Genomic DNA, 22402 nt, shown 5'->3' with positions numbered 1-22402 from the left:
CACACAGTAACTTTCTGTGGAACTCACAATAAGAGTTGCTGTTGATCATCAGGCTGGAAAAGCTTCAATACAAAGTCGAAATGAACAATGGACACAAACAAAACACACAAAAATACTGTAGAAAAACTCATTTCAAAAGCAGGCATATCTTCGTATTGTTTGTTTTGTCCACAAAGAAACACTGTTAGATGTCTCCAAAACCAAAACGTGTGATATTGTTTTGACAAATTTGTATATTATAATTTAGATTTCTTTAATAATTGATATTTAAAACACCAGTGGTTTTATATCTTACTTCTTTAAATCTCTTCATTTACAGTACTGTGCAAAAGTTTTAGGCAGGCATGAAAAACGATTTGCCTTCAAGATGGCATCCATTCGCCTAGGTACACTTGCACACAGTTTTTGATGGAACTCGGCTGGTAGGATGTGATGTAGGCTTCCTCAAATCCTTCTGGCTCTTCATGTAATCCCAGACACACTCGATGATGTTGAGATCAGGGCTCTGTGGGGACCATGCCATCACTCCCAGGACTTCTTGCTCTTCTTTACTCTGAAGATATTTTTTAATGACCTTGGCTGTATGTTTGGGGTCTTTGTCATACTGCAGAATAAATTTGCCTCCCTGTATATGTCTACGATCCTACAAAATCCTTGACTTTGTGCAAGTGTACCTATAAGGATTGATGCTGGTTTGAAGGCAAAGGGTAGTGATGCCAAATATGGATGTGACTTAGAGTTTTCTTTTGTTCATTCACTTTGCATTTTGTAAATAAAAATAGACAATAGAAGACAATCATCAGTTTATTTTGGAAAGCATTCAAAGTACGTTTGAAAGCATGTTTTCCCCACACCTGCCTAAAACTTTTACACAGTACTACGTGTCTGGCAGTGATGGACAATGCCATCTCAGTAACTTTCAATCGACCACATATGAACAACATAGCTGCCTAAGTATATATATAGTAAGTATATAATAATAATAATGATAATAATAATAATAATAATAACAACAACAATAATTGTTATTATTATTATTATTATTATTATTATTATTATTATTATTATTATAGTAATAATAATCGCAATTTAGACAATATATGTTAAAAGTCGTGTGTCCCACACCGTTACACTAATTGCATTAAATCTGAGATTAGCAATTCTAAGGTAGAATCTCTTTTAAACACAATATGCAGTAGGATGCTCAGTGTCGTCTTGTCACTATACCCTTGAATTGAAATCAACCGATTGACTACGATTAAGATATTAAATAATAACAATAATCATTAATTGGTGTCGTGCAATTTTGTGCAGGATCTTTACACTTCCCGTACAGTTAAAGGGAACGCACACCAATTTAACTGGTTCAATAAACTAGGAAGGAACATTACTTCGGAACCAATGAAAGGGTTGTTGTACGCCGGTCAGTTGAAACCGTCGGACAAGGACAAAGTTGTCTAATTCACCTGGTACAATGTTGTAGCTGTTACCGCTCGGGTATTTATTGACAAGAACCGACGATGTGGGTCGCCAGGCGGTTTTTGTCGTTGGCTGTCCAGAGAGGCAAGTTTCTGTAGTGACGTTATCTGTCTTTGCTAAAAATCTATCGACAGAAACTAGCTTGCTAAATGGAAAACCTAACGTACGTAAACTAATCTTAATGGTAGTGCTCGTTGTATCTTTTTAAGCCTTTCTATGCTTTTATATTATTTTATGTCTGTGTTTAGGCGTAACATATCTATTTCAGGAAAGCTGACAGTCATTTGCACTGAGCGTCCTTTATTTTATTTAATTTATTTATTTCTTCCTCAGCTCAGTTTGCGGGCCAGTCAGGTTTGTTCCGCCGCATTCAGCACGGCTCCCTGGAGCTGCGCTACCTCCAGTGCACATGTTGCTGGAGAAGCCGGGTGCCCGTGGCATGCTTCGAGACTCTCAACGCGACTCTCTCCCCTCCATACCAGCCATGCAAGGACACCAGCAGGGTCCTGGATGACTGTTACACCCCCAAGCAGCGGGACGCTATCCTACAACTCCTCAACACCGCCTCGCAGACAGAGCTGGCCGAAGTGAAGCTGCTGAGAGGCCGCAAGGCGGTCAACATTGTGGAGTACAGGACGAAAAACGGGCCCTTTACAACTCTGGAGAGTGTGGTGAATGTACCGCTGCTGAAGCACAAAAGTGCTGTCATAGTCTTCAACTCCATTCTCAACCCCGTTAAGAAGGAAAAGAAAGTGAAGATACAGCTGGCCAAGTTCATTCGGCCGGAGGTTGACAGGTCCTGGTTGGAGGTGAGAATACTCGTGGGTTTATGTGCAAGGACATGTTTTTAGGCTGGTCTTCGCACGGAAAATCTTTGCAAATCAGCAGCAAAATAGATCAAAACATGATAATAGCAGCAGTACACAATGAGGGAGGATAATGTGATTGTGGACTAGTGGTTAAATGGTCTTGCGTTTACTTAGACCTTCACAGTTACAGTGAGACATCTCTCCATTTGCTCACACAAGCACACACAAAGTCAGACGCCAGTTCTCTGATGCACATGAGTAGCAGGCCCTGTGGTCAATGAAGAAGTTAATCCTGGTTCTGATAGATAGTGTCAGAATACACAGTGCCTCAGAGATTGTTTCCTTTGGGGCTGCCTAGCCACAGACCAGTCCGGGTGACCATGTTGACCCCTGTCCGCTGTCAAAAGCCCCAACAATGAGCATATGAGCATCAGAACTGGACCACAGAGCAATGGAAGGTGGTGGCCTGGTCTGTTCAGTCATGTTTTCTTTTACATCACATGTATTCGGAAATTCAGTGCAGTTGTATTTATATAGCATCAGTAATAATACAAATTGTCTCAAGACACTTTACAAAAACTGACCTGAAACCTCCAGAGCAGCCTGAAGGTGATGGTGGCAGGAAAAACTCCCTTTTAACAGGAAGAAACCTTGAGCAGAACCCAGCTCACATGGAGGGACCCATCTGCTGAAGGCCTGCCAGGTAGAAACAGAGAAGAGAGCTAGTGGACTGCCTTAGGGAACAAAAGGGGAACCAATACAATATTACGAAGGTGGTGATAATGTTATCCGTGTATATATGCTGTAGTATGACCAAATACGGAATGAGTACCGTCAAAAGATCCCAGTGGGTAATGCATGCATAACATGTCATAAGACACGGTGGACTTGGTTTTCAGTTGCCATTAGCTTTTGCAGCTAGTAGCTTACATATTGTCCAAGTTCAGCTTGAGGATAGGACAGAAACGAAGGAGAAGAGCGGCACATACATTTCCTTCAGGTACAGTGTAGTATATAAAAATAAAGCCAACAACAGTGCATACCAATAACTGAATCCTTGGGAAATGAATAATAATGTAAAGTATTGTAGTAAATCTGTGGGTTGACTATGTGTAAGATTTCTGTTAAATATTTTGTCTGTAATGAAGTGTCTTTAGTTCTTTTTGACAATGCGAACCATGACTCCCTTGCTGCATAGTTCTGTTTGATATATAACAGCAGTGGCATGTACTCTTTCTAGTCTTGACGTCATTGTGATTGTGTGTTCATCTCATTGCAAAGAGAAAACAGGAGAATGCATTGTGAAAATCTGTATTAAAACTACGTTTCTTCATTCAGGATGCCAGTTCCATAGTGTCAATAGTTAGCGGCACTAACAGAATAGCCTGGGCACATGTGAACCGCACAATGAATGTATTGGATTGGCAACAGATGGAATGTCCCAGTTTCTTGAGAGGAAACTACATGGCCTCTGCTTACTTGAATGACGTGAGTGTATTAATCAGACTCTGAAAAAGGTTGTTTTTGTAGAGAAACTGTCCAACAATCTTTTGTGTTATAACTTTGTTGTAACCACCTGGGTGGGATTTAAACTGATACCCAGCAGCAGTTTGTAACTTCTCTGTTCCACCAACAGGTCGCTTCAGTTGTGGCGCACTTGCCGTCAGCAGATTTCTACATAATTGAGAAATCCATCTCAGCCCAGAATACATCTCTGTTCCCCATCATAGCCCATATGAGGGCTGTGGAGGCTATGCTGTTTGCTCTACTGGAGCCCAAAACCCCCATCCCAGAGCCCAACATTCCTCCCAAGTGAGTTTCAATAAGTATCAGCCTCAGTGTGTGCTAAAATATACAACTTACTTAGAGTAACATTTCAAATGAAATATGTTGCATTTGTGCAGGGTTCTTAACATGATGCGGACTGCAGTGGGGCGCCACTTTGGGCTGATGGTGGGTGAGTCTCGCACCAGTGGGGCACAGACAGTTCAACGGCTTATGTCTGACTCAGTGACTCAGAAGCTTCCCAGGATAAACTTTCCCCAAGAGCTGGTGCTGAAGTACAGGAATTACTTCCAAATGGACAGCAGAAGAGAAGGAGACGAACTGTCCGACGCCCTGCTTCAGGCTTTGACCTTTTACGAGCTGCTCAATGAGTCTTCCTGGTAGTTGCCACCTGAACTTATCAACTCATCTACATCCACAAAGACAAATCACAAAGAAGGCATTCTGAGTCTTTTTGAACTTTTATGAACAATAGGGTGGGGTTACATTTAAAGAATTAAATACTCTTCAAACGAGGCCAATACAGTTTTCAGGATCCTGAGCATGTGGGCTGCAGCAGTGTTTTATTATTACAGCCAAGAACCATGATTGTTTAATTAAGACTTCCATCTGCTTACGTTCTGAGAATTTTCACTCCTGTTGATTTGTGACTTCATGAATTTTGTACATGGTTCTTCCCAGCAACCCCTGTCAGTACCTGAACAGACGGTGTACACTACCTTCTTTATTTACGAAAGTAGATCTTTTATTTAGCTTTTATGGTTGCACTTACATGTAAATAAAACCTGATTTCTCAAAATGAAATTCTTTTGCCTCTTAGAACTATGTAAAATAAAACTGGTGAGGAGTAGTAGTGAGGAGTTCAGGTTCCGGTGAAATCTTCTGCCAGGAGTAGTATAGTTGACTTTGAGAGGTCCATGTTTGTGCTGCTCAGGTAGTTCAGACGCCTAAAGTAGGATGAGAGAGAGTCATTTTCAATATTGATACAAATGATTATATGAACTTAAAGAACCGCATTAAACTGTAAAACACACTGAATTACACGTGTTTAATTACATTACACTTTAAACAGAGGACTTGGCTTTAAAATCAATAGTCAGTCATAATTAATAGCTTCCAATTCTCATTCATTCACTATTTCAATTGCTGATACCAGACATCTCAGTGTGACAGTGAATTTAAATGTATGGTCTCTGTCTCACCTTGCTGGCCTCCTCTTTTGTTGCTGTGCTGTATTGGAGCGGCAGATGGAGCGGAGGACCGGCATGTAGTCGACACTGACTGCCTGTCTGTTCCCCAGCAGGCTGAAGGATTTGCTGCTGAGCACCGTCCTGCTCAGCTCATACCTCTGTTGGGCTGCACTGGAGGACGGGAACAAGTAGAACATGGTGATGATCTAGTCATTTTTGTGCTCTGCTTTACAATAATTTGTACAACGTCAGAAGCACTGTGTTATTTTCCAGAAAACAGAGAGATGGATGTAAAAATACTTCTATAGGATACAGATGAATCCACAGCTTGAAAATACTTAGCAGGCCGAGTGTGATTTTAAATGAGAACACATCTCTATTTTTACCTCTAACATCTATTAGTGCTGTTGCACTGAACTTTATCAGTTTGAAATGATATCTTGCTCCTATGTGATTTGAATACACCACTTGTCAAATACCTCCAACGTGAACCCAATAAAGTACAAAACAGCACAAGGTGTTGACCTGGCCTCCACATTCACTAGATCCCAAACTGATCAAGTATCTGTGGGATGATCCACAGAGGACCCTCCCCTCAACCCATTGGACCCAAAGGCCCCTGCTAACAACATTCTGTTCCTAGACATCACAGGACACTCTCAGGAGGCCCATGTCCATTCTCTGATGAGTAACAACTCAGTCAGATGTGTTCCAGGCACTGGTTTTGTAAAGTCTCTTGAGACAGTTTGTATCATTATTGATGCTGTATAAATAAAACTGAATGAAAACAGAGAGTGAACTATCTGAATCGGTATTAAAAAGCTGAAATGGAGATAGTCTCACCTTGGTGTGCAAAGATGTTGATAGCTGAAGCTGAGGCTCTGTCTTTTTGAGGAGGCAGTTGATGCCAGCCTCCCCCACCATTTGTCCTTTGGCTCTTTTCCAAGTTTTTGTACTTCAGTCCATGCCTCAGACACTCTCCTCCAGCATTTGTGACACCCCAAACCTTCAACAGCAGCCTGAATATCCATCAGCCTCTCCTGGCCCCAACTCCTGCCTTCCTCCTTGCTCATCTCATCCATAAAACTGTCCTTAAACTCCGCTCCTGTCCAGACAAATGCTTCAGGTGTGCATGGGTCTGCAGCTGGTAGTGTGGAATCATGGTATGACATGAGGTCAAAGAAGTCAGCCAGGGCATCTAAACAGGCAGACTCCATTTTAACTGCATATTGCCCAGGTTTGTCACTTGTAGTCATAGCTCTTAAATGAGTCTCATCTAATGATGTTTGGTGTTTAGGGGTCAAACTGGAGGTTGATGAAGTGGTACGTTTCCTTCGGCTAAGCTTCAAGACATTCCTGGCAGATTTGTGGTTGGGCACCAATACATTTGGACTGATGATGTGATTCTGTTGCTGGACGGGATGATCACTTTTAGAAGTTGGGGGCTGACTCTGCAGGTTGTGAACTGACGTTTTGTTGATCTCTAAGGAGAGAAGAAGCTCCAGGTTGGAATAGAGGAGAGGAACACCTCTTCTCCAGCTCTGAGTTAGAAGTGTGTTCATGTCCGTTTCAGACCAGGGTTGACGCTGATGAATCAAAACAAACTATTAGCTTGTGAGGGGAATTTTATTCACATGAGGATTATGTACAGATATCAGTACTTGCCTTTAAAAGAGTGACCAGATGATTTGGGGTCACGGGGTAGAGACCCAGCATGTGGGCAGAGCAGCCAGTTTGAATCTGTGAGTCTGAACCTTCATCTCCTTCACTGGCATCTGAGTCTTGATAATGAAATCATGAAAACTGCTTACCATCTGCACTCCTTTTATAATATTAATCACAGTTTATTTAGATCAACTTACTCTTGACACATATAGATTCTTCAGGTGGGTTCCTGGTGTGAGATGCCCGTCTTCCACCACTGCACACCCAGAGTTGTAGCTGCAGCAGGCACCGTCTGATGTCACCACAGGTGAGTATGACGAGGCTGCCAATGTCATCCAAATCCATTCTCACTTGCTCAGCCAAACACACCAGCTGCAGGTAACTACAGATACTCCCCTTTGAAAAGATGCCATAAATAAACTGAAATTTAGTGTCACACCAAGTTTTTTTTCTGTAGCTGTACAAAGACTGAATTTTGACTTACTGAGCATGGGGTTTTAAAGATGATTTCCTCCAAGCTGTGGCCAAATCTGTCTTTGAACGAAGGATCTGAGGAAGATATTTGTTTTGAATCACAGATCTTATTCAAATGTTTCTATTCAAAATTTTACCATGAGTGTGTTTACCATTTGTAGTCAGGATAATTGGTCTTTTAGTGGTTCTCATGAAAGCTCTGATGGCCGCAAGGAAACCAACGTCGTCGTCAAATATGACATCAACCTGTGAAAGCAGACAACACAAACATGGCTGTTAACTTACACCCACTTCTTTACATGTTTTACAGTCTGGTGTTGCTTACCTCTTCAAACAGGATGAGGGATGTCATAGTTTTTTTTCCCTGTGGCACGATTTGATTGCAGTCTGGTGATGAGCTGACGTTTGGTTCCTGAGCTGGTGAAGGGCCAGCAGATTGTAAGTCATCTGCTTTGTCCTTCTTCTTAAAGTAGTGTGCCAAAGTGAGTGTAGCTGGTTTAGCTTTTATTTTGCGACTAGAGCAGGACAGGTTTTTCGCTGCTCTCTTTTTTGAGGTAGATGTGACGGTCTTAGGAAGCACTGTTTTCCCTGTTAAAGAAAAGCAACATGTCAAATATGAACAAATCAGGCATATATTAACATATACAGATATACATCTAAACACCACTCACATCTGACATCATAAGGTTTTCAACTCAACTTCATCATAGAACAAGTAGGAGACTATCTATAATTCTAATTATCTGGGTTATTGAGGATCATGGTGTCCTGTGTCGTACCAGGTAAAGGCTCAGATTTAGAAGTGCAGCTGTTGGTGATGTAGTTGGTGAAGTATGCTGGTTTCAGCGGGTCTTTCCCCGTCATCTCTACTAGGTGGGACTGTGTAGCCTCCATCAGCTGGGACTGAACATGACGGCCACTGCGCTGCGAGGAGCAGTTCACCTCAAACACCTTTATTGAAAAGGGGGAAAAAAAACACTTATTTAATGTCCACATAATGTTTTGATCTTTGTGGTAAGAGCCAAATAACATCAACAGTAGTTTTATTGATGCATTTTGATGTATTAAAGCGCTTTATAATGGCTGACACATCTTAGGCCTCATACAATCTTGGACCAAAACTACTCTTAATTATCTATGCTATGCTGTACTACACTGTGCTATGTTATGTGATTTGTTTTTTTTTCCAGACTAAATATGTCTTGTTGTCAGAACATGGAGAGCACCTTTGAACACATGCTGTGATTTCAGTAACAGTTTACATATACAAACATCACACTTCTATCTGTAAATGAGCTTTTAAATCAAATGTGTAACTGAAAACAACGGAACAGGAGGTCTGCAGGTCTGAGAGTGACATATTGCTGTGTAGTAAGACATAACAGTAATAGGGGACTGAGGATTATTGTGCATCTTACAAACACAATGAACATCATTCTGTGGACAGAATATCTTAAAATGTGTTTGAACAAAGCTTTAAAATGACCAAATGAATGTGGCTTTATTGCAAATGGCGGTTTAACTTTATTAAGCCAGTGGTGCAGACACTGTTGTGTTGAGTGAATAATTTCACACTTTAGAAAAAGCTTCTATTTATTTATTTATTTGAATTACTGAAATCATTTTTTGGCTCAGAATTCCCAAAAGAACTTTCTTTAGACACTGCTGTGGTTTTTTGCACTGACTTTTTAGTGAAATTTTGTTCAAACGTGACCGTCAGTGGATTCCAGCTAAGACCAGAGGGATAAATGCAATAGTATAGCAATATTGTTTGGGAATCTCTCAATATTATGCAAATATTTAAGATATTTCCGAGCATAATTTGCATTCAGTCAACCAATAATCAAAATTTGTTTAAAATTTTTAAATATATTGACACATATGTAAACAACCAGGTGTGATAGCGTGGATTGACAAAACCAAATTCCCACCTTGAAGCCGAGCTCCTGAGCACAGGCATACACTGAGGCGGTTTTCCCTACACCTGGCGGTCCTGTGATCAGCATTGTGTTGTGCAGCTGCTCATCCTCATCCTCTGACCCAGACTCACCTCGGAAGTCTCCCCAGTCCCACGAGTCTGCACAGCGGGGCAGTCATGATTACGTTAAAATAAAGTCATTCGGATTCCTCAAAATGAGCAGGCTTGCAACAAATCTTCAGTAATTAATTAAACAAAGAGATGCCAGATCATACCATTAGTGTTTTCTTCTCGTTCCACTTCCTCCATTTTTCTCCTCTCGTCACAGTTGGCCCTCAGTTTCCACGTCTTCAACCAGCTAAACTCCAGAGAAGAAAAGAAGTCAGTGCTCCTCATGCTTAATTCAAATTCAGTTGAACATATCGGTGAGACACGGCCTTGTATGTAAAATTCACCTGTGCAGTTTATTCACTGAGTCAGAATTACCAATGACTTCACTTGAATGCTGGGGTCTGTACTTATCTGTCCAGAGAACATCCTCAAAACAGGAAACTAGACAAAAGAAACAGTTGATTTAAATGACAAAAGATGTGACAAGCATAAAAAACTGATGTGCATGTGACAAGCCTTACCTCTTTGGAGATTCCCTGAGTCTTGTAGTAACGGAGCATCTGATGTAGTAGAGGTAGTAGTAGTTGTATTTGTCCACACAGATTTTGGACTACAGGTGTTCGGCAGGTCTACTGGGTTTCCACTTTGCCGCTCCAGTCTGTAACTGCGACTCAGCTTTGTGCTCCTGGGATGCTTCTTTACAGGAAGGACGATCACATCCTGGACATCGTGTCCTGACAGGTGACCAGCACCTTCTGCATTTGGACTAGTCCTCATACGCTTGGGTACCCTGTCAGAGATTTCATTTCCTTGCTTCCTCTTCTTGTTCTGTAAGGAGCTTGGATTTGAGGAGAGCTCTGCTTTGGAAAAGAAAAAAAAAGAAAGCAAATTATGGATGGTTAAGAAAACTATATGCTTAATTTAATAAATTAAATGTAGGGAATGCTCACAGACTCGGGCTCACCTGTGGAGGAAGACTCCAGCACACTTTCACTTGCTTTCGTCTCCAAAATCTTGAACACAGTCCTGACTGGAAATGCAGGATTAAAAGTTTGGATTTCTTCCAGAGAGCTGTGCAGAGATGACGGGGACAGCTGTCCTCTCCGGGGGGACAGGATGGAGTCACGGTTCACCGGCAGCTTACACTCCGCAGGGGGAGTCATGGCGTCCTGCACATCCTTGCTCTGCGTCCTCCTCTCTATTACCTGCTCTCCACCACTGCTCCCTTTACTCTTGCTGTGCTGTATTGCGCGTAAGAAAATTGGCGCAACTTTATTGCCCTTTGCGCATAAGCCCTTCGCCTGCAAATGTTTAGCATCTCTTTTAGAAAATCCTACAGTAGCATTTGAGCAGTCCTCGTCTTTAGCAGCTGACATTTCAGAGGGGCTCGAGTCTAAAACTATCACCTCCGTGGGCTGCGCTTGACCTTTTCTTTGACGTTCTGTAACATTTGTTCTTCCTTTTCGTTTGGTTCGCATCGTAACAGACTTCAAATACTATCCGAACTGAAATTTCCCGCTTCCTCGCCCAGCATTGGTCGGCTTCAACGTCAAATCGTGGAACGTAATCTTCAGTAAAAAGTGTACATTTACTTTGCACGGAGCTAGACTCAAGGATAAACTGTACAAAATAAAGGCCACAAAGGAACGACATAAACTCCCCAATATTTATGTTTTTTTTTTGTTTTTTTTGTTTTTTTGTCGATCTGCATTTCCGGTGTGTGACGTTTTAAAAATGCGCGAGATTTTGGTGCAGCCAAAGATCGTTTACGTACAGTGTATCGCACTCGTGCCTCAAATGCAGGAGCTTCCTCACATTGAACCAACACCGAGTTTCATGCTGTTAAAAATGAACCTGTCAGAAAAGGAGCTCATGAGTGTCTACAATATACAACATCAGAATCATCTGTGCATTTGATCTTTCTCAGTTTATTCATGTTACCTCAACGCTGGAGCGCCTATTACCACTCCATCTGAAGCTGAAGGTAACAAAACATTAGAAATGATTTTTACAACCGTTGCACAAAATCTGGATTGGTATGGTTTAATAATTACCAAAAATTTTGGAGCAAAGAGATTCTGTTAAGCAGATCAGGTTTTAGGATCGAGTTAAAAGGGAATGACAGAATGGTTTAGAGTAGGAAGACTTTCTATCTAGAGACACTTTTTTTGCAACTTCATATGAGTCTCATGAATACCTACCTACGTACTTGGCAAATGCACAGATCCGTCATAACTTAGGACCACTGGATGGGATAGACTACTCAGGAAGTGAACAAATTGTCCTCTAAGTTGGTGAGTTGGAAGCAAGAAAATGTGTGAGTGGAAGAACTGCAAGTTGACAGGCAACATCCAAGACTGGTAAAACATTACAACACGAATAAGGTCAAATGGTTTTTATTTCTTTAAATATAAAAGTCCCCTTAGCCAGAGTGTATAGTTCACAATTTTTAACAGGGTGTTTTGACATTAAAGGTGATTATACCTCCCTTTTCAAGACAAATAAAGAAACGCTCCATCAACAGTGGAGGGAGGGGGGAAAAATGTTAAATTTGGTTGTCCACAAGGGAAGTCTGATGAAATAATGAATGGTGGTGATCACCAATTTATGTGCATACTACTGCTTTAAAAAAATGTTATGGAATGAACAAAAGGAAATACACTCGCAAAAAAATATTGAACTAAGAGACTGATGAAATGATTCCCCTTTGGCATAAACTGCACCTAAAACAGACAACTGATTTGGACCTGAAAACCAACCAGCCAATTAACAGCATATTGCTTTGAGAGTAGAACTGTTGGACTAGAAGGGGCACAGCTAAACATTTGATGCGATTACATGTACACACATTTCATCAGCTACGGATACTCATAATAACCCATGTTTCAGAAAGCAACATGTTCTCATTGGGTGTTTCCAACATGATCAAACACTGCTGTTTCAACAAACAAACAAAAAAAAACAAAAAAACAAACAGCATCAGATAGTTTTTTGTATAGCTTTGATGCTGTGCGCTCTTCACGTCACAGGGAGCTGCTGGTTCTTAAGAAACATAAAAATAGTCCAAAAAAAAAACAAAAAAAAGTTGATTTTCCTGGCGTTCCTTGAGTTGCAGGCCAAAAGGCTTAAGGGGTGATGACACAGGAGTTTTAGCCTGGACCTAAATGTGAATCTGCTCTCTTGTCCAGGATCCAAGCATACAGTATAACACTACCGTCATGACAACCTACCAATGAAAACCCACTACCCATTCTGGGGTCCTAACACACACTTTACAGGCTTCATCTAGACATTACTGCCAAATATAGATTCATAATTGTATGGCCCTTCAAAATAAATGTCATTCACAACAGTGAAATCCAAACAGCTTCTCCACTGAAGACAGTGGAAAAATTGTACTTAATATTTGGCGCTGCATTTCTTTTTTCTTTTTTTTTTTTTAAATGACAATTTCAAGGCAAGCTTTCTAAATACAAACACCAAAGTGCTAAAATAATCATCTAAAAGGATACGTTTTAACAAGGTTATTGTGTATGTGTACAAATAATCAAGAGTGACCAGTAATTTTAACTGTAGTCACGATACAGTTGTCTGTATACCAAAGGACGCCATTTCAAATCAGAGGATACCCAGTTTCTTCACTCTCTCAACAACAGATACAGTGGCTCCTACAAAATGCATATTAAGTAGGTTCAACTTACATCATCCAGTCCTCAGAGCCCTGGTTTGTGTGGATGTGTGTGATTCACGTTTGTATTGTTCATATTTGGTTCAGTTCTCAAGTTCCAACTTGTTTACCTTGTATACTGGTCAGTGTCAGGTCAGATCCTCTGCTGACCAGATCTCAGACATATCTAAGCACCAAAGGGTCGGTAATGTTCATCGAAGAAGAAAATAAAACTAAATAAAAACAAGCATCACTGTTCCCTCCATCCAGCCTTACATCAGTCTGTTAGAGCACTTTTTGTCCTCTTGCCCTGCTTTCCTCCACTGGACGTGACAGCATTGCCGTTGCAAGCTCCCACTGATACCAGAGTCTGGTCCTCTTCTTCATCAATGTCTGGCAGCTCTTCCTGGATCTGTCGCAGCCGGGCCATTGTGCGGTCGATGGTGGCTGTGCTCACCAGATTGAAGTCATGCATGCTGACTAGATGCAGGAGGAAGTTGCGGCAGAGATTGCGGCGGATGATGTGAGCACCACGGTTCTCCACGAAAAGCATGATGGCCTGATTCATCTGGTTGTCTGCTATGAAACTGTGTGGAAAAAAGAGCTTACATTCCAGTGTTTCAACCAGCCAATGGGATGAAGTTAGACTGATAGTTATGCTGAGAAGTTATGTGTAGGTGATCTGGATGTGTATTTAATCTGTAATGGCCTCCGGTTTGAATACTGATTAATATTTGATAAAACAATTTCCCATAGCAACAAAAGTCAAGATGATTTCTTGAGATTTTATAAACATTCACACATTAAAATAGTTGATTGATCATTATACTACTTACAAAGCAATATCTTAAACTCATTTCAAGATCCGTATTTTCATTCTGTGACTCCACTGGCAGTGGCATGCTTCTCAGCTAACAACAACAACAGCAACATTTGTCTCATGCTGCCTCAGTTCCTTTTGGGACTTGGGGACATTCTAGTATAGCAGCTTCCTCCCTGAACTGATAAATTCAACGTACCCATGCTTCATGACATGAAGATTCCACAGCTTCATCACCTCCTTCTCTCCCTCATTGACATCTGTGAACTCATCCAGTTGCTGCAAAAAACGAAACGTCACACACATCAAATTATGATACCCATCAGCAGACAATTCAATATAACAGTATAATCCATACTGGGTTTTACGCCTTTGTCATTATGGTGGCAAATACTTCTGAAACTGTAACTGAGAGAAAGCCATAGAAGTGTACAGCATTGGTGACAGTTTGTGCTCCAAGCACCTTAAAGTTATTTATGGGGCCGACCCAAATGATTTCACTCTTTGTTGCCATGGTTATCAGACAAGGAAATCTTTATATCAAAGGTTCTTTTTTCATGTTTTCCACCCTACTCCCTCTATTTTACTCTCAACTCAAGAGCATAACTCTGCCAGCGTTGTAGGCAGAGTCAGTGTTCCCCTGAATGACTTCATTATCAGGTTATTTCTACATGTATCTGTCAAGTAAATAGAAATAAGTTTGGTTGCCCATTTGATTGCATGATAATTAGGAAAAAAAAAGAAAAGAAAAAGGCCATAATTACTGTGCTTACCGCTGAATTAAATTCAAATGATGTTCTGGCCAATTTAAAAGCAGTTCCACAAGTGATTTATCAATTAAACCTTTAATCCAATTAAAAATGGCCTCTCACCGTGGCAGTCTTCTCTCTGAGCCACTCTGGATCTCTCTCGTCCTCACTGTCTACATCCATCTCCTGAGGCCGCAGAGGCATGCAGCTATCACTATGGAAGTAGAGGCGGTTGTGTCCGCTGACATAGGTCCTCTGCTGCTCCAACTCTCCATCCTCGGACTCTAGGAACTCTGACAGACTCGGTTTGGTCCTCTTGGGCCTGCAGAAAGCCAGAGAACAGCTAATCAAATACCAACTATGCTGAAATTTCCTATATTCATATAAGGCAGATATCATATTTCAGTTCTAATCTTGTGCAAACAACAAAATAAAATTAATATATACAGATATTATTAATACACATCTTTCCATGCTTTTATTCACCATAAGCCCATTTAACTACCACACCAGAACAATAAACTGTTCAGTCAGTTATAAGCCATTTAACTGCTCCCAATCAGTTCAATAAAGTTAATTCAGCAGATCACCATTTCATTACTAAACCAGAGTTAATGAAGCTCTACTTAAAAGATGTTTATGACTTTGTACATGGGCACTGTTCTCAAACAGAGGTGACATGTTTTACCTGCAAACCAGTATATGAGTGACAGCAGTCCTCTTGACTGGGCCGTTGCGGCTGAAAGCAAAGCCCGGCTGGCTGTGGATGTCCTGAGGGTTGCCGACGTATGAGCCATCATAGCACTCGTTGATGGACACGTCTATCCTTGCTCCTTTGGGGTGAGGCTACAGATACATATACAAAAAATGACCCTTTCAGTGCAAGAGAAACCTAGTAGTGACTGAAACTAAACATAAAACAAAGCAGACAAGGAAGGTGCTCTAATACCTCATGTTAAACATGGGTTGTCGTTAACAGGTGATTTGTGCACCATCTCCTAAAAAGTTGAAATATTGACATTTTCTTACAGCATCTGAAACCTACAAACTGTTTCTCCATATCAACACAGAAGGGACATCACAGTGAACCGTTGTGTATTCGTAGATTTGATGAGGAAATAATTCAGGAGTCTAATGCAGGAGTTTATTGAGGCCAACGGCAGCACCTGGGTGCAGTAGGTTCATAAATACTGAGCCACTGCATCTAGTTTCAGTTGTTGACAGGGTCAAAATTTTCATTACTACCCCTTCTCCACATCTTCCACCAACTTCCCCCATGTCTCTACATTTGAAAACCTCAGATTTACTACATCAAGCAGTATCTAAACTTGCAAAGAACATTTACAAGTTATATTTACTCCCATTTCACTACGCTGACATAAATAGCTCATTTGCCACAGAGCAAATAACTCGCAAGGATTCTGCATCTTTGCATCGATTGGCATTATTGAACTTCTTCACTTTTCTTGCACATCATCCCAGTAAAAAGTTAGCAGGTGCACACTAAGCATGAGACATCGCAGTAAATAATGCTCTGGAGGTGGCATCTATTGTGTGAAGGAATAATGAGCAGAGCTAAGGATATTTATTCACATCTGCAAAGTGCGGTCACACTCTAGCTCTACAATCCACAGAAAACTGACAACAGAACCATGTCTGTCACTAACTGTGCCTCAAACTTCTGTTCCAGTGGTACAAATCACTTATATCCTCATTATCTTGAGCTTTAACATCCTACTGCTCTGAGCTCATTACCAGTTTGTCAAATTTCTTGACTTGTGCTGGATTCAGCAGTTCTCCTTTTTTCAATCAAATACAAATTATACATGTGTTTATCTGCTTTTAGGGCACAGACGTACTTTAATGCCACATGTGAAAAGAGTTCAGAGCAGATTACATTTCTTTCTCAACACAGCTGCTCAGTGTGCGAGTGTAGTTTTAGTTACAGAGCTGGTGAATATAGCCTTACATGCTCATATCCAAAGCAGGCCCTAAGGTATCTTTGGCCATATGTAGACTTTAAAATTGCATGAAATGTTGGTGATGTCTTACGAAGGCTTGTGACTAGCCAAACCACAGATGGTCTCTTACCACATAGTTGAAGATGAAGCGGGAGTGGGACAGTTTGAGGTGTTTCAGCAGGCTGTAGAGTTTGCTGCAGTTCAAAGTGCACCAGGGACAGTGAAGATCATCTCTTGCCTCCGTCTGCTGCCGCGTGTTATTGTTGTAAAGGAACTAAACAAGAGCAGAGCCGAGAGTTACTACAATGTAAGGCAGAGAAGGTCAGCCTATAGTAGGATCAAATGGGTGATTCTAAGAGTGAGTCACCTTTTGGTTTCTAACAATTCATAAATGCTTTGGAATTAACGCTATGATTAACATGAATAGAAATCAATTTTTTAACGTTTCAAAACGTGTTGGTAGCTCACAAAATGGCACTAAAACAAACATACCACAGAGGCATTTTGCTTTTCAGCAACCTCACCAAACGATTTTTGTAAATCGGTGTCCCAGGCCCAGTTGTATTTCTTACTGTCGTGTGGTGTACCTGATAAAAAATACGTAGCTTCTGTCGCGGCTCACATGGAACCTGCTCTTTCCTCGTCTGAATGTCTGTGCTGACTGACTCTTTCACTGCTGACAGGAACAGATGCAAAAGTTAATGTCTGGAGAATCATTTGACACATGCAGTGTGTAGTGGAGAAAAAAACAACAAACTGCCCCGTTTTCCCACAACAAAGATATGAAATGTCAGATCACATTTGACCGTTGATCAGGTCCCTTTCAGACATATATATCACATAGAAAGAAAAGCAAAAGATGTCTTATGAATGGCTCAATTCCATTAAGTGTCACAAACCATAACAATGAAACATCATATATCATCAAAACAGGACCTCACCCTAGTGGAATGCAGTCACCATTAAAACATTTGTGCTTTCCCTGCTGCTGCAAGTTTAAAGTGAAAAATATCTACTTGGCATTTGGTACTAAAGAGATAGAAGAAGAAGGAAGATGAGCGCCCACACTTAACCCCGATTAAGTGTTAGATTTTTTGTTAGGTAATGTCTCACATACTCCTATTTGCTCATATCCAAATGTACCAAGTAAGACTGCCATGGTGACATTTGGAGGAATAATAACTCACGGTCTTGTTCAAACATGACAGCGACATGTACAATAGCCTGCATGTTTATGGAATGAAATGCATGTCTGAAAGGGACTCAACAGTCATGACTCACAAAGTGCCTTTTGCCAGATTCAGTTACAAATAGACCATCCCACACCAATATCACAGTGGGCGAAAACAAATCCAAAACTATGATCCACTCAGCTCTGTTCAAAGAATCTGTGCATGAAATACGGCATATAATAGCCTGGAATTCGCTCTGAACACTTACTCTAGTACTTTCAGTCAATCAGAAGGTGTGTCCCCTTACCATTCTTCCTCATCTGTGGACTTTTTTGAGCCTCCTGCTCTTAAATGCATTGTAGTTAATCATATATATTATAGAATAAATGATTTTGTACAAACTGATGGAACTTGTTTACAAGAACACTGGCAGAAATATTTCACATAACAGCATGCATATCTTCTTAAACAAAGCTTAACCTTTCTGATTTTCTTTTTGTACTTACTCATGAGGGCAGTTCGGTGGTGGCTGGTCCTGGTCTCCATGGGGCTGGAGCTATCCGAGTTGCGAGTAGCAAGGGGTTTTGCCACAGGGGCAGTAGACTTTCCGCTGGCATCACCTGTCCAACGCAGCGTGAACTGCAGTGTGGGTCCCTGAGAAAATGTCTCAAATGGTGGCAGTCTCTGTGTGACAACGACAAAAGGCTTATGTGAAAGTAAGAAAAACTGCGTATTTCATTCACCGGTTTCATGTCCAGCGATGTAACAAGTTTGACTTTTCATGTCACCTGATGCTTTCCCCGTGGTGAGTAAACATGAAACAGAAAGAATGTATTCATTCCACCCAGAGAGGAGCAGATGGAGCGTTAGCATGGTTCTTGGGGAAAATGACCAGAGACTTATACCACCTGTTTTTCCTTCCAAATAGACCAATCTTTTCTGACTGAGATAGTTACATGAGGGACATTTATCATGGTTAGTGGAGTACTAGTGCCCATGTTTTGCAGCCAGCCTACCTTTCCATCAAGAATTGTTTCCCATGTGGCTCGCTTCTTGCTCACAGGGCTATCCTCCATGCCTTGCATTGACACCTCGTATTCCCCATCCAGCAGCTGTAGTCTCCTGCAGAAGACATATCAAAGTCCTTGTTTGAGGGATGGAGTCAAAAGAAAGAGAAAAGAGGAACGTAATCACAAAACGTACCTATTTTTATCAAAGACTGTCATCTGTGCAACATATGTCTCTGTAGTCTCTCCTTCCTCCCTGTGGGATGAACTCCTCTTCTTTCTTGTGGGTGTATCTGTTACATCTTTGCACAAACATAAAAACACAAAACCCAGTAAGAAATTTCATATCAAGCCTGCAACATTTCTATTGAACCTCTTTTTTTTTTTCCAGACAATGTGCCCAGAGAAATAGTGGTGGATCCTATGTGGCAGTCTCTTAATAAACTGTGAATGACTGATCCAAATACAAACTACTTAGTCAAACAGAGAGCATGAGAACAAAACGTGAACTCTTCTTACCGATGTTCTCGTTGGCTTCTCCATTGACCAGACCATTGGTATCCCTTTTCCCTGTGCGTGACACCCTGAACAGAAGCGAGTAGGACTTCACCATGTGGCTGTTGCTGGGCTCAAACTCGTTGCTGGAGACCAGTAAGGAAGGGTAGGAGCCAGGCTTGGTTTGGTTACTGTCAGGATTCAAAGGCACCTGCTTTTTACCTGTAGGCACTTGCTTTATTGGGCAACTGACATCCTGAAATCACACAAAAGTGAATTTAACAAACAAACTTTTTGACAAAGTGCGTGACTGGCTTAATGATATTTTCACTTCACCTTGCGTTTTTTATGGCAGACTTTAACGAGTAGCACCTCTAAAGACACAGAATTTTGTTCATTTTCTGAATTCTGAGATGGCTTTTCTGAAATGCAATGAGAGTTTGTGTCAGTCATTCTGTCAGGTTAATACATAAAACAATCTCTATATGCAACAACTGTATCAAAGTTGTCCACCAATTCTGTTACTAGTATCAGTGTATGTGCAAGTTAGTTTTTAAGACGAGCACTTGCTCCAGCATAAATGCTTAGCATGCTAGTAGTAGTTGTCTGTACTTGGGTAGTCAGGGCATGACTATAAGCCAAACAAATCCATTACTCAACTAGTTTCTTATGCATTTCTATTAAATACAAACCACATGTATTTGGAGGAGAAGTCTGCTTACCATCCTTATGGAAGAACCCAGTGAAGGTTAACTGTAGATGTGAAGACAAGCTAAAAAAGCAAAAAGAAATGCGCACAGGTACAATTTAGCGATAATAAGTACTGTGTCAGTGTAAAAAAGCTGCATTCAATTTATTAACAGACGTACAAGTAAAAGTCACAAATTGACTCAATATGGCCCATTTAGCTTCTCATCCTTAAAACAATCAAGCAACAAAAGATGAAATCCCTGCTGTTACCTGGGAGAATCTTGCTCTACCTTCATCTTCTCCACTGTCTGCAACATATCATCCACTTTGAAAGCTTTCCTAGAATGGGGGATTTAAAGAAACAGGTTCTAATTAAATGAATACCATTATAGCTATAAATCATTTCTTAAAACTCAGCTAGTGCCGTTTTATGTGTTACAGAAGGAATCCTGTTCATGTAGCAGAACTAAAAACATATCAGATAACGTACCTTCTAGCATTTGTTCGACCATTTCTATGAGACATGAAGGTGAGCGTCCTGTGCAAAAATATGGGCTAAACATGGAAGAAAAGAATAAAGCAGTCATTAATTTAACTAAACAGTTGAGGCAGATGAATGATTGAGAGAAAATGTGGTTTTATTAACTTACTGCAATCAAATTCCTTGTGCGAAGAAATCTATATATCTGAGTTGGTTCTAGAAATGAAAGAAGTCTTAACTTAGACATTACATAATGACATCCCAAACACTTTGACAACTTGTGCGCCTGTTCTCAATATTAGTCAGTTCTTTGTTCATCTTTTATCTCTAAAAATGTTGTCTGTTTTGAGTTTTATTGAAGGCAGATGTCCGGTTGTGTGATACTGGCCTGTGTGTCAGCATTTGAGAGACATACTGTGACACAAAAAGAAGGGGTATTTAGAGATTGTGGCTGTGGTTTGTAGTACTATTTAATTGTTTAACAGCACCACAAACTAAAAACATCCAGTTGAATTACCACCTTTTGCTTTTTTCAACACAAACTGAAAATAACAACAGTCAGGAAGCTAATATTTAGTCCATGGCTGTTGGAATGTCTTTGTTTTTACTACTATATCTAATGTTTTGTTAAATTGGCGTATATTTAGTTATAACAATATATGGCTGTCTTTGGGGTCTCAGTTAAAATTAAGGCCTTTCAGCCAAAACCAGACACTGAAAACCAAAACAAGTAAACAGCATAGGTGTGCCAGTTAATGCTTTTTGAAAGCACAGAGGGGCCGTTACCAAAACATAATCAGTCGTGTAACAAGGCAACGAGAAGTAAAATCTTACTCTCAAAGGCCTGTAGGAAGAGCTCATGGTCGGCCTGAATCTGTTCCATCTTCGGCTTCTTTACCGAGTTCATCATCGCTGATGAGGCGGGGTACACGGCGCCGTTAGCTTTGCAACTGGCCCCACTCATAATATGACCCGAGTTCTGCAAGAGAAACAACAACGTGTGTTAGAAGATGAGTCTATCACATGTGTAGCCAGCACAACAAGTTAGCTCAGCCAGTAGGCGAATACTCCCTAGCGTTAGCAGCCGAGCTAGGTAGCTCGGCTAAAAGCACAGTTGTTGGCTGGATATTTCAGCACATTTTCCATTTCAGTGTCAACAAAAACCCACGAAAAAATGTGTATGGCAAGTAATGATGATAAGTAAACGAAACCCACCCTGGCTGATGGCATTAATTTGTTAGCCTCGCTGCCTGTAGCACAAGCCTGGCAGACTCAACAGCAGAGAGCCATGGAGAGGCGACGAGACGCTGGCTAGTCAGCTAGCAGGGCTGAAAACAAACCTCCGAGCACCTCAAGTTCATCCGCATTCACCTGCCACAACTACCGCTTGATATCAGGGACGGTTTAAGTATCTTGGACGAAACTGTTGAATATATGTCTGTAATTTACTATCGTTGTGGTTACCTTCGATTTGTACTGAACAACAGAGCACTAGTCAGTTGTCAGCCAATAGGAGGAGGGCTCAGATAATCCCGCGCCGTGATTGGTTGCCAGCCTCCGGAGATGACATACTACCCGCTCTCGCTTTCTACGATTTTGCGGGAAATATCGAGTTTATATATCAGCATTCACATCGAGACCATCCTCCCCAAGACTCAGGTTTTCCCATTTACACGAGGCGTTACAGTTAAGGGCACAAACCCTTGCACGTGTTGTAAATATCTCCACATCGTTGCATGTTGCTTAAAGGAATTCAACTAAGAAACAATCTAATTGCGACGAACGATTCGTTCTGCTTTAAATCAGGCTTTGGTTTCATTAAGAGCTGTTATGAGCTGATATTGTTAATTTATTAATTAAATAGTGGTGGGTAATCTTATTTTTATGGTATTGATGGTGCGTTATGTTCTAAAATACAAGCTCTACAAA

The 22402-nt window shown here is 40.9% G+C and overlaps 3 protein-coding genes across 5 annotated transcripts; 1 reads left to right on the top strand and 2 right to left on the bottom strand.

Annotated features, from left to right (window-relative positions):
• The first annotated feature begins 1424 nt into the window (after positions 1-1424).
• tefm (transcription elongation factor, mitochondrial) lies at positions 1425-4877 on the top strand. Its single transcript, XM_047579216.1, has 5 exons — positions 1425-1563; positions 1813-2288; positions 3627-3776; positions 3925-4100; positions 4193-4877. The coding sequence occupies exons 1-5, from the start codon at positions 1521-1523 to the stop codon at positions 4455-4457; spliced, it is 1110 nt and encodes a 369-aa protein (XP_047435172.1). The 5' UTR covers positions 1425-1520; the 3' UTR covers positions 4458-4877.
• atad5b (ATPase family AAA domain containing 5b) lies at positions 4519-11145 on the bottom strand. 2 transcript variants are annotated; one of them, XM_047579214.1, is made up of 14 exons: positions 10396-11145; positions 9953-10291; positions 9776-9872; positions 9596-9678; positions 9334-9479; positions 8182-8353; positions 7728-7990; positions 7555-7648; positions 7413-7477; positions 7126-7324; positions 6929-7044; positions 6107-6849; positions 5276-5434; positions 4519-5020 (listed from the first exon to the last, which is right to left on the bottom strand). In XM_047579214.1, exons 1-14 carry the CDS (start codon positions 10907-10909, stop codon positions 4936-4938), a joined length of 3075 nt encoding a protein of 1024 aa, XP_047435170.1. In that variant the 5' UTR covers positions 10910-11145; the 3' UTR covers positions 4519-4935. The 2 variants fall into 2 exon arrangements, with proteins under 2 accessions (XP_047435170.1, XP_047435171.1); XM_047579215.1 differs by having other exon boundaries at positions 9953-10288.
• Positions 11146-11811: 666 nt separating this feature from the next.
• On the bottom strand, positions 11812-21994 carry suz12b (SUZ12 polycomb repressive complex 2 subunit b). 2 transcript variants are annotated; one of them, XM_047578962.1, is made up of 17 exons: positions 21689-21994; positions 21308-21452; positions 20643-20689; positions 20483-20547; positions 20263-20331; positions 20025-20074; positions 19639-19724; positions 19327-19558; positions 19004-19109; positions 18817-18922; positions 18307-18484; positions 17216-17301; positions 16759-16902; positions 15356-15513; positions 14791-14989; positions 14118-14197; positions 11812-13685 (listed from the first exon to the last, which is right to left on the bottom strand). In XM_047578962.1, exons 1-17 carry the CDS (start codon positions 21701-21703, stop codon positions 13376-13378), a joined length of 2076 nt encoding a protein of 691 aa, XP_047434918.1. In that variant the 5' UTR covers positions 21704-21994; the 3' UTR covers positions 11812-13375. The 2 variants fall into 2 exon arrangements, with proteins under 2 accessions (XP_047434918.1, XP_047434917.1); XM_047578961.1 differs by having other exon boundaries at positions 17216-17304; positions 21689-21993.
• Positions 21995-22402: the final 408 nt, after the last annotated feature.

This window comes from Mugil cephalus, chromosome 2 (genome assembly GCF_022458985.1).
Source record: "Mugil cephalus isolate CIBA_MC_2020 chromosome 2, CIBA_Mcephalus_1.1, whole genome shotgun sequence".
In the NCBI taxonomy this organism is placed as follows: domain Eukaryota; kingdom Metazoa; phylum Chordata; class Actinopteri; order Mugiliformes; family Mugilidae; genus Mugil; species Mugil cephalus.
The sequence above is the reverse complement of the archived record's forward strand: the minus strand, read 5'-3'. Positions and strand labels throughout refer to the sequence as shown.

Bases quoted from the DNA above. Each gene is read 5' to 3' on its own strand.
- atad5b (XM_047579214.1), bottom strand. From the start codon at position 10,909: ATGCGAACCAAACGAAAAGGAAGAACAAATGTTACAGAACGTCAAAGA. The intron at 7,045-7,125 runs GTAAGTTGATCT...TTCATTATCAAG, and splicing joins AGAATCTATATGTGTCAAGA to ACTCAGATGCCAGTGAAGGA. The intron at 6,850-6,928 runs GCAAGTACTGAT...TTGATTCATCAG, and splicing joins ATCTGGTCACTCTTTTAAAG to CGTCAACCCTGGTCTGAAAC.
- suz12b (XM_047578961.1), bottom strand. The intron at 20,690-21,307 runs GTAAGATTTTAC...TTTCATTTCTAG, and splicing joins CTTCCTACAGGCCTTTGAGA to AACCAACTCAGATATATAGA. The intron at 14,990-15,355 runs GTAAAACATGTC...GGCTTTCTGCAG, and splicing joins ACTCATATACTGGTTTGCAG to GCCCAAGAGGACCAAACCGA.
- tefm (XM_047579216.1), top strand. From the start codon at position 1,521: ATGTGGGTCGCCAGGCGGTTTTTGTCGTTGGCTGTCCAGAGAG. The intron at 1,564-1,812 runs GCAAGTTTCTGT...TTTCTTCCTCAG, and splicing joins GTCGTTGGCTGTCCAGAGAG to CTCAGTTTGCGGGCCAGTCA. The intron at 2,289-3,626 runs GTGAGAATACTC...TTCTTCATTCAG, and splicing joins TTGACAGGTCCTGGTTGGAG to GATGCCAGTTCCATAGTGTC.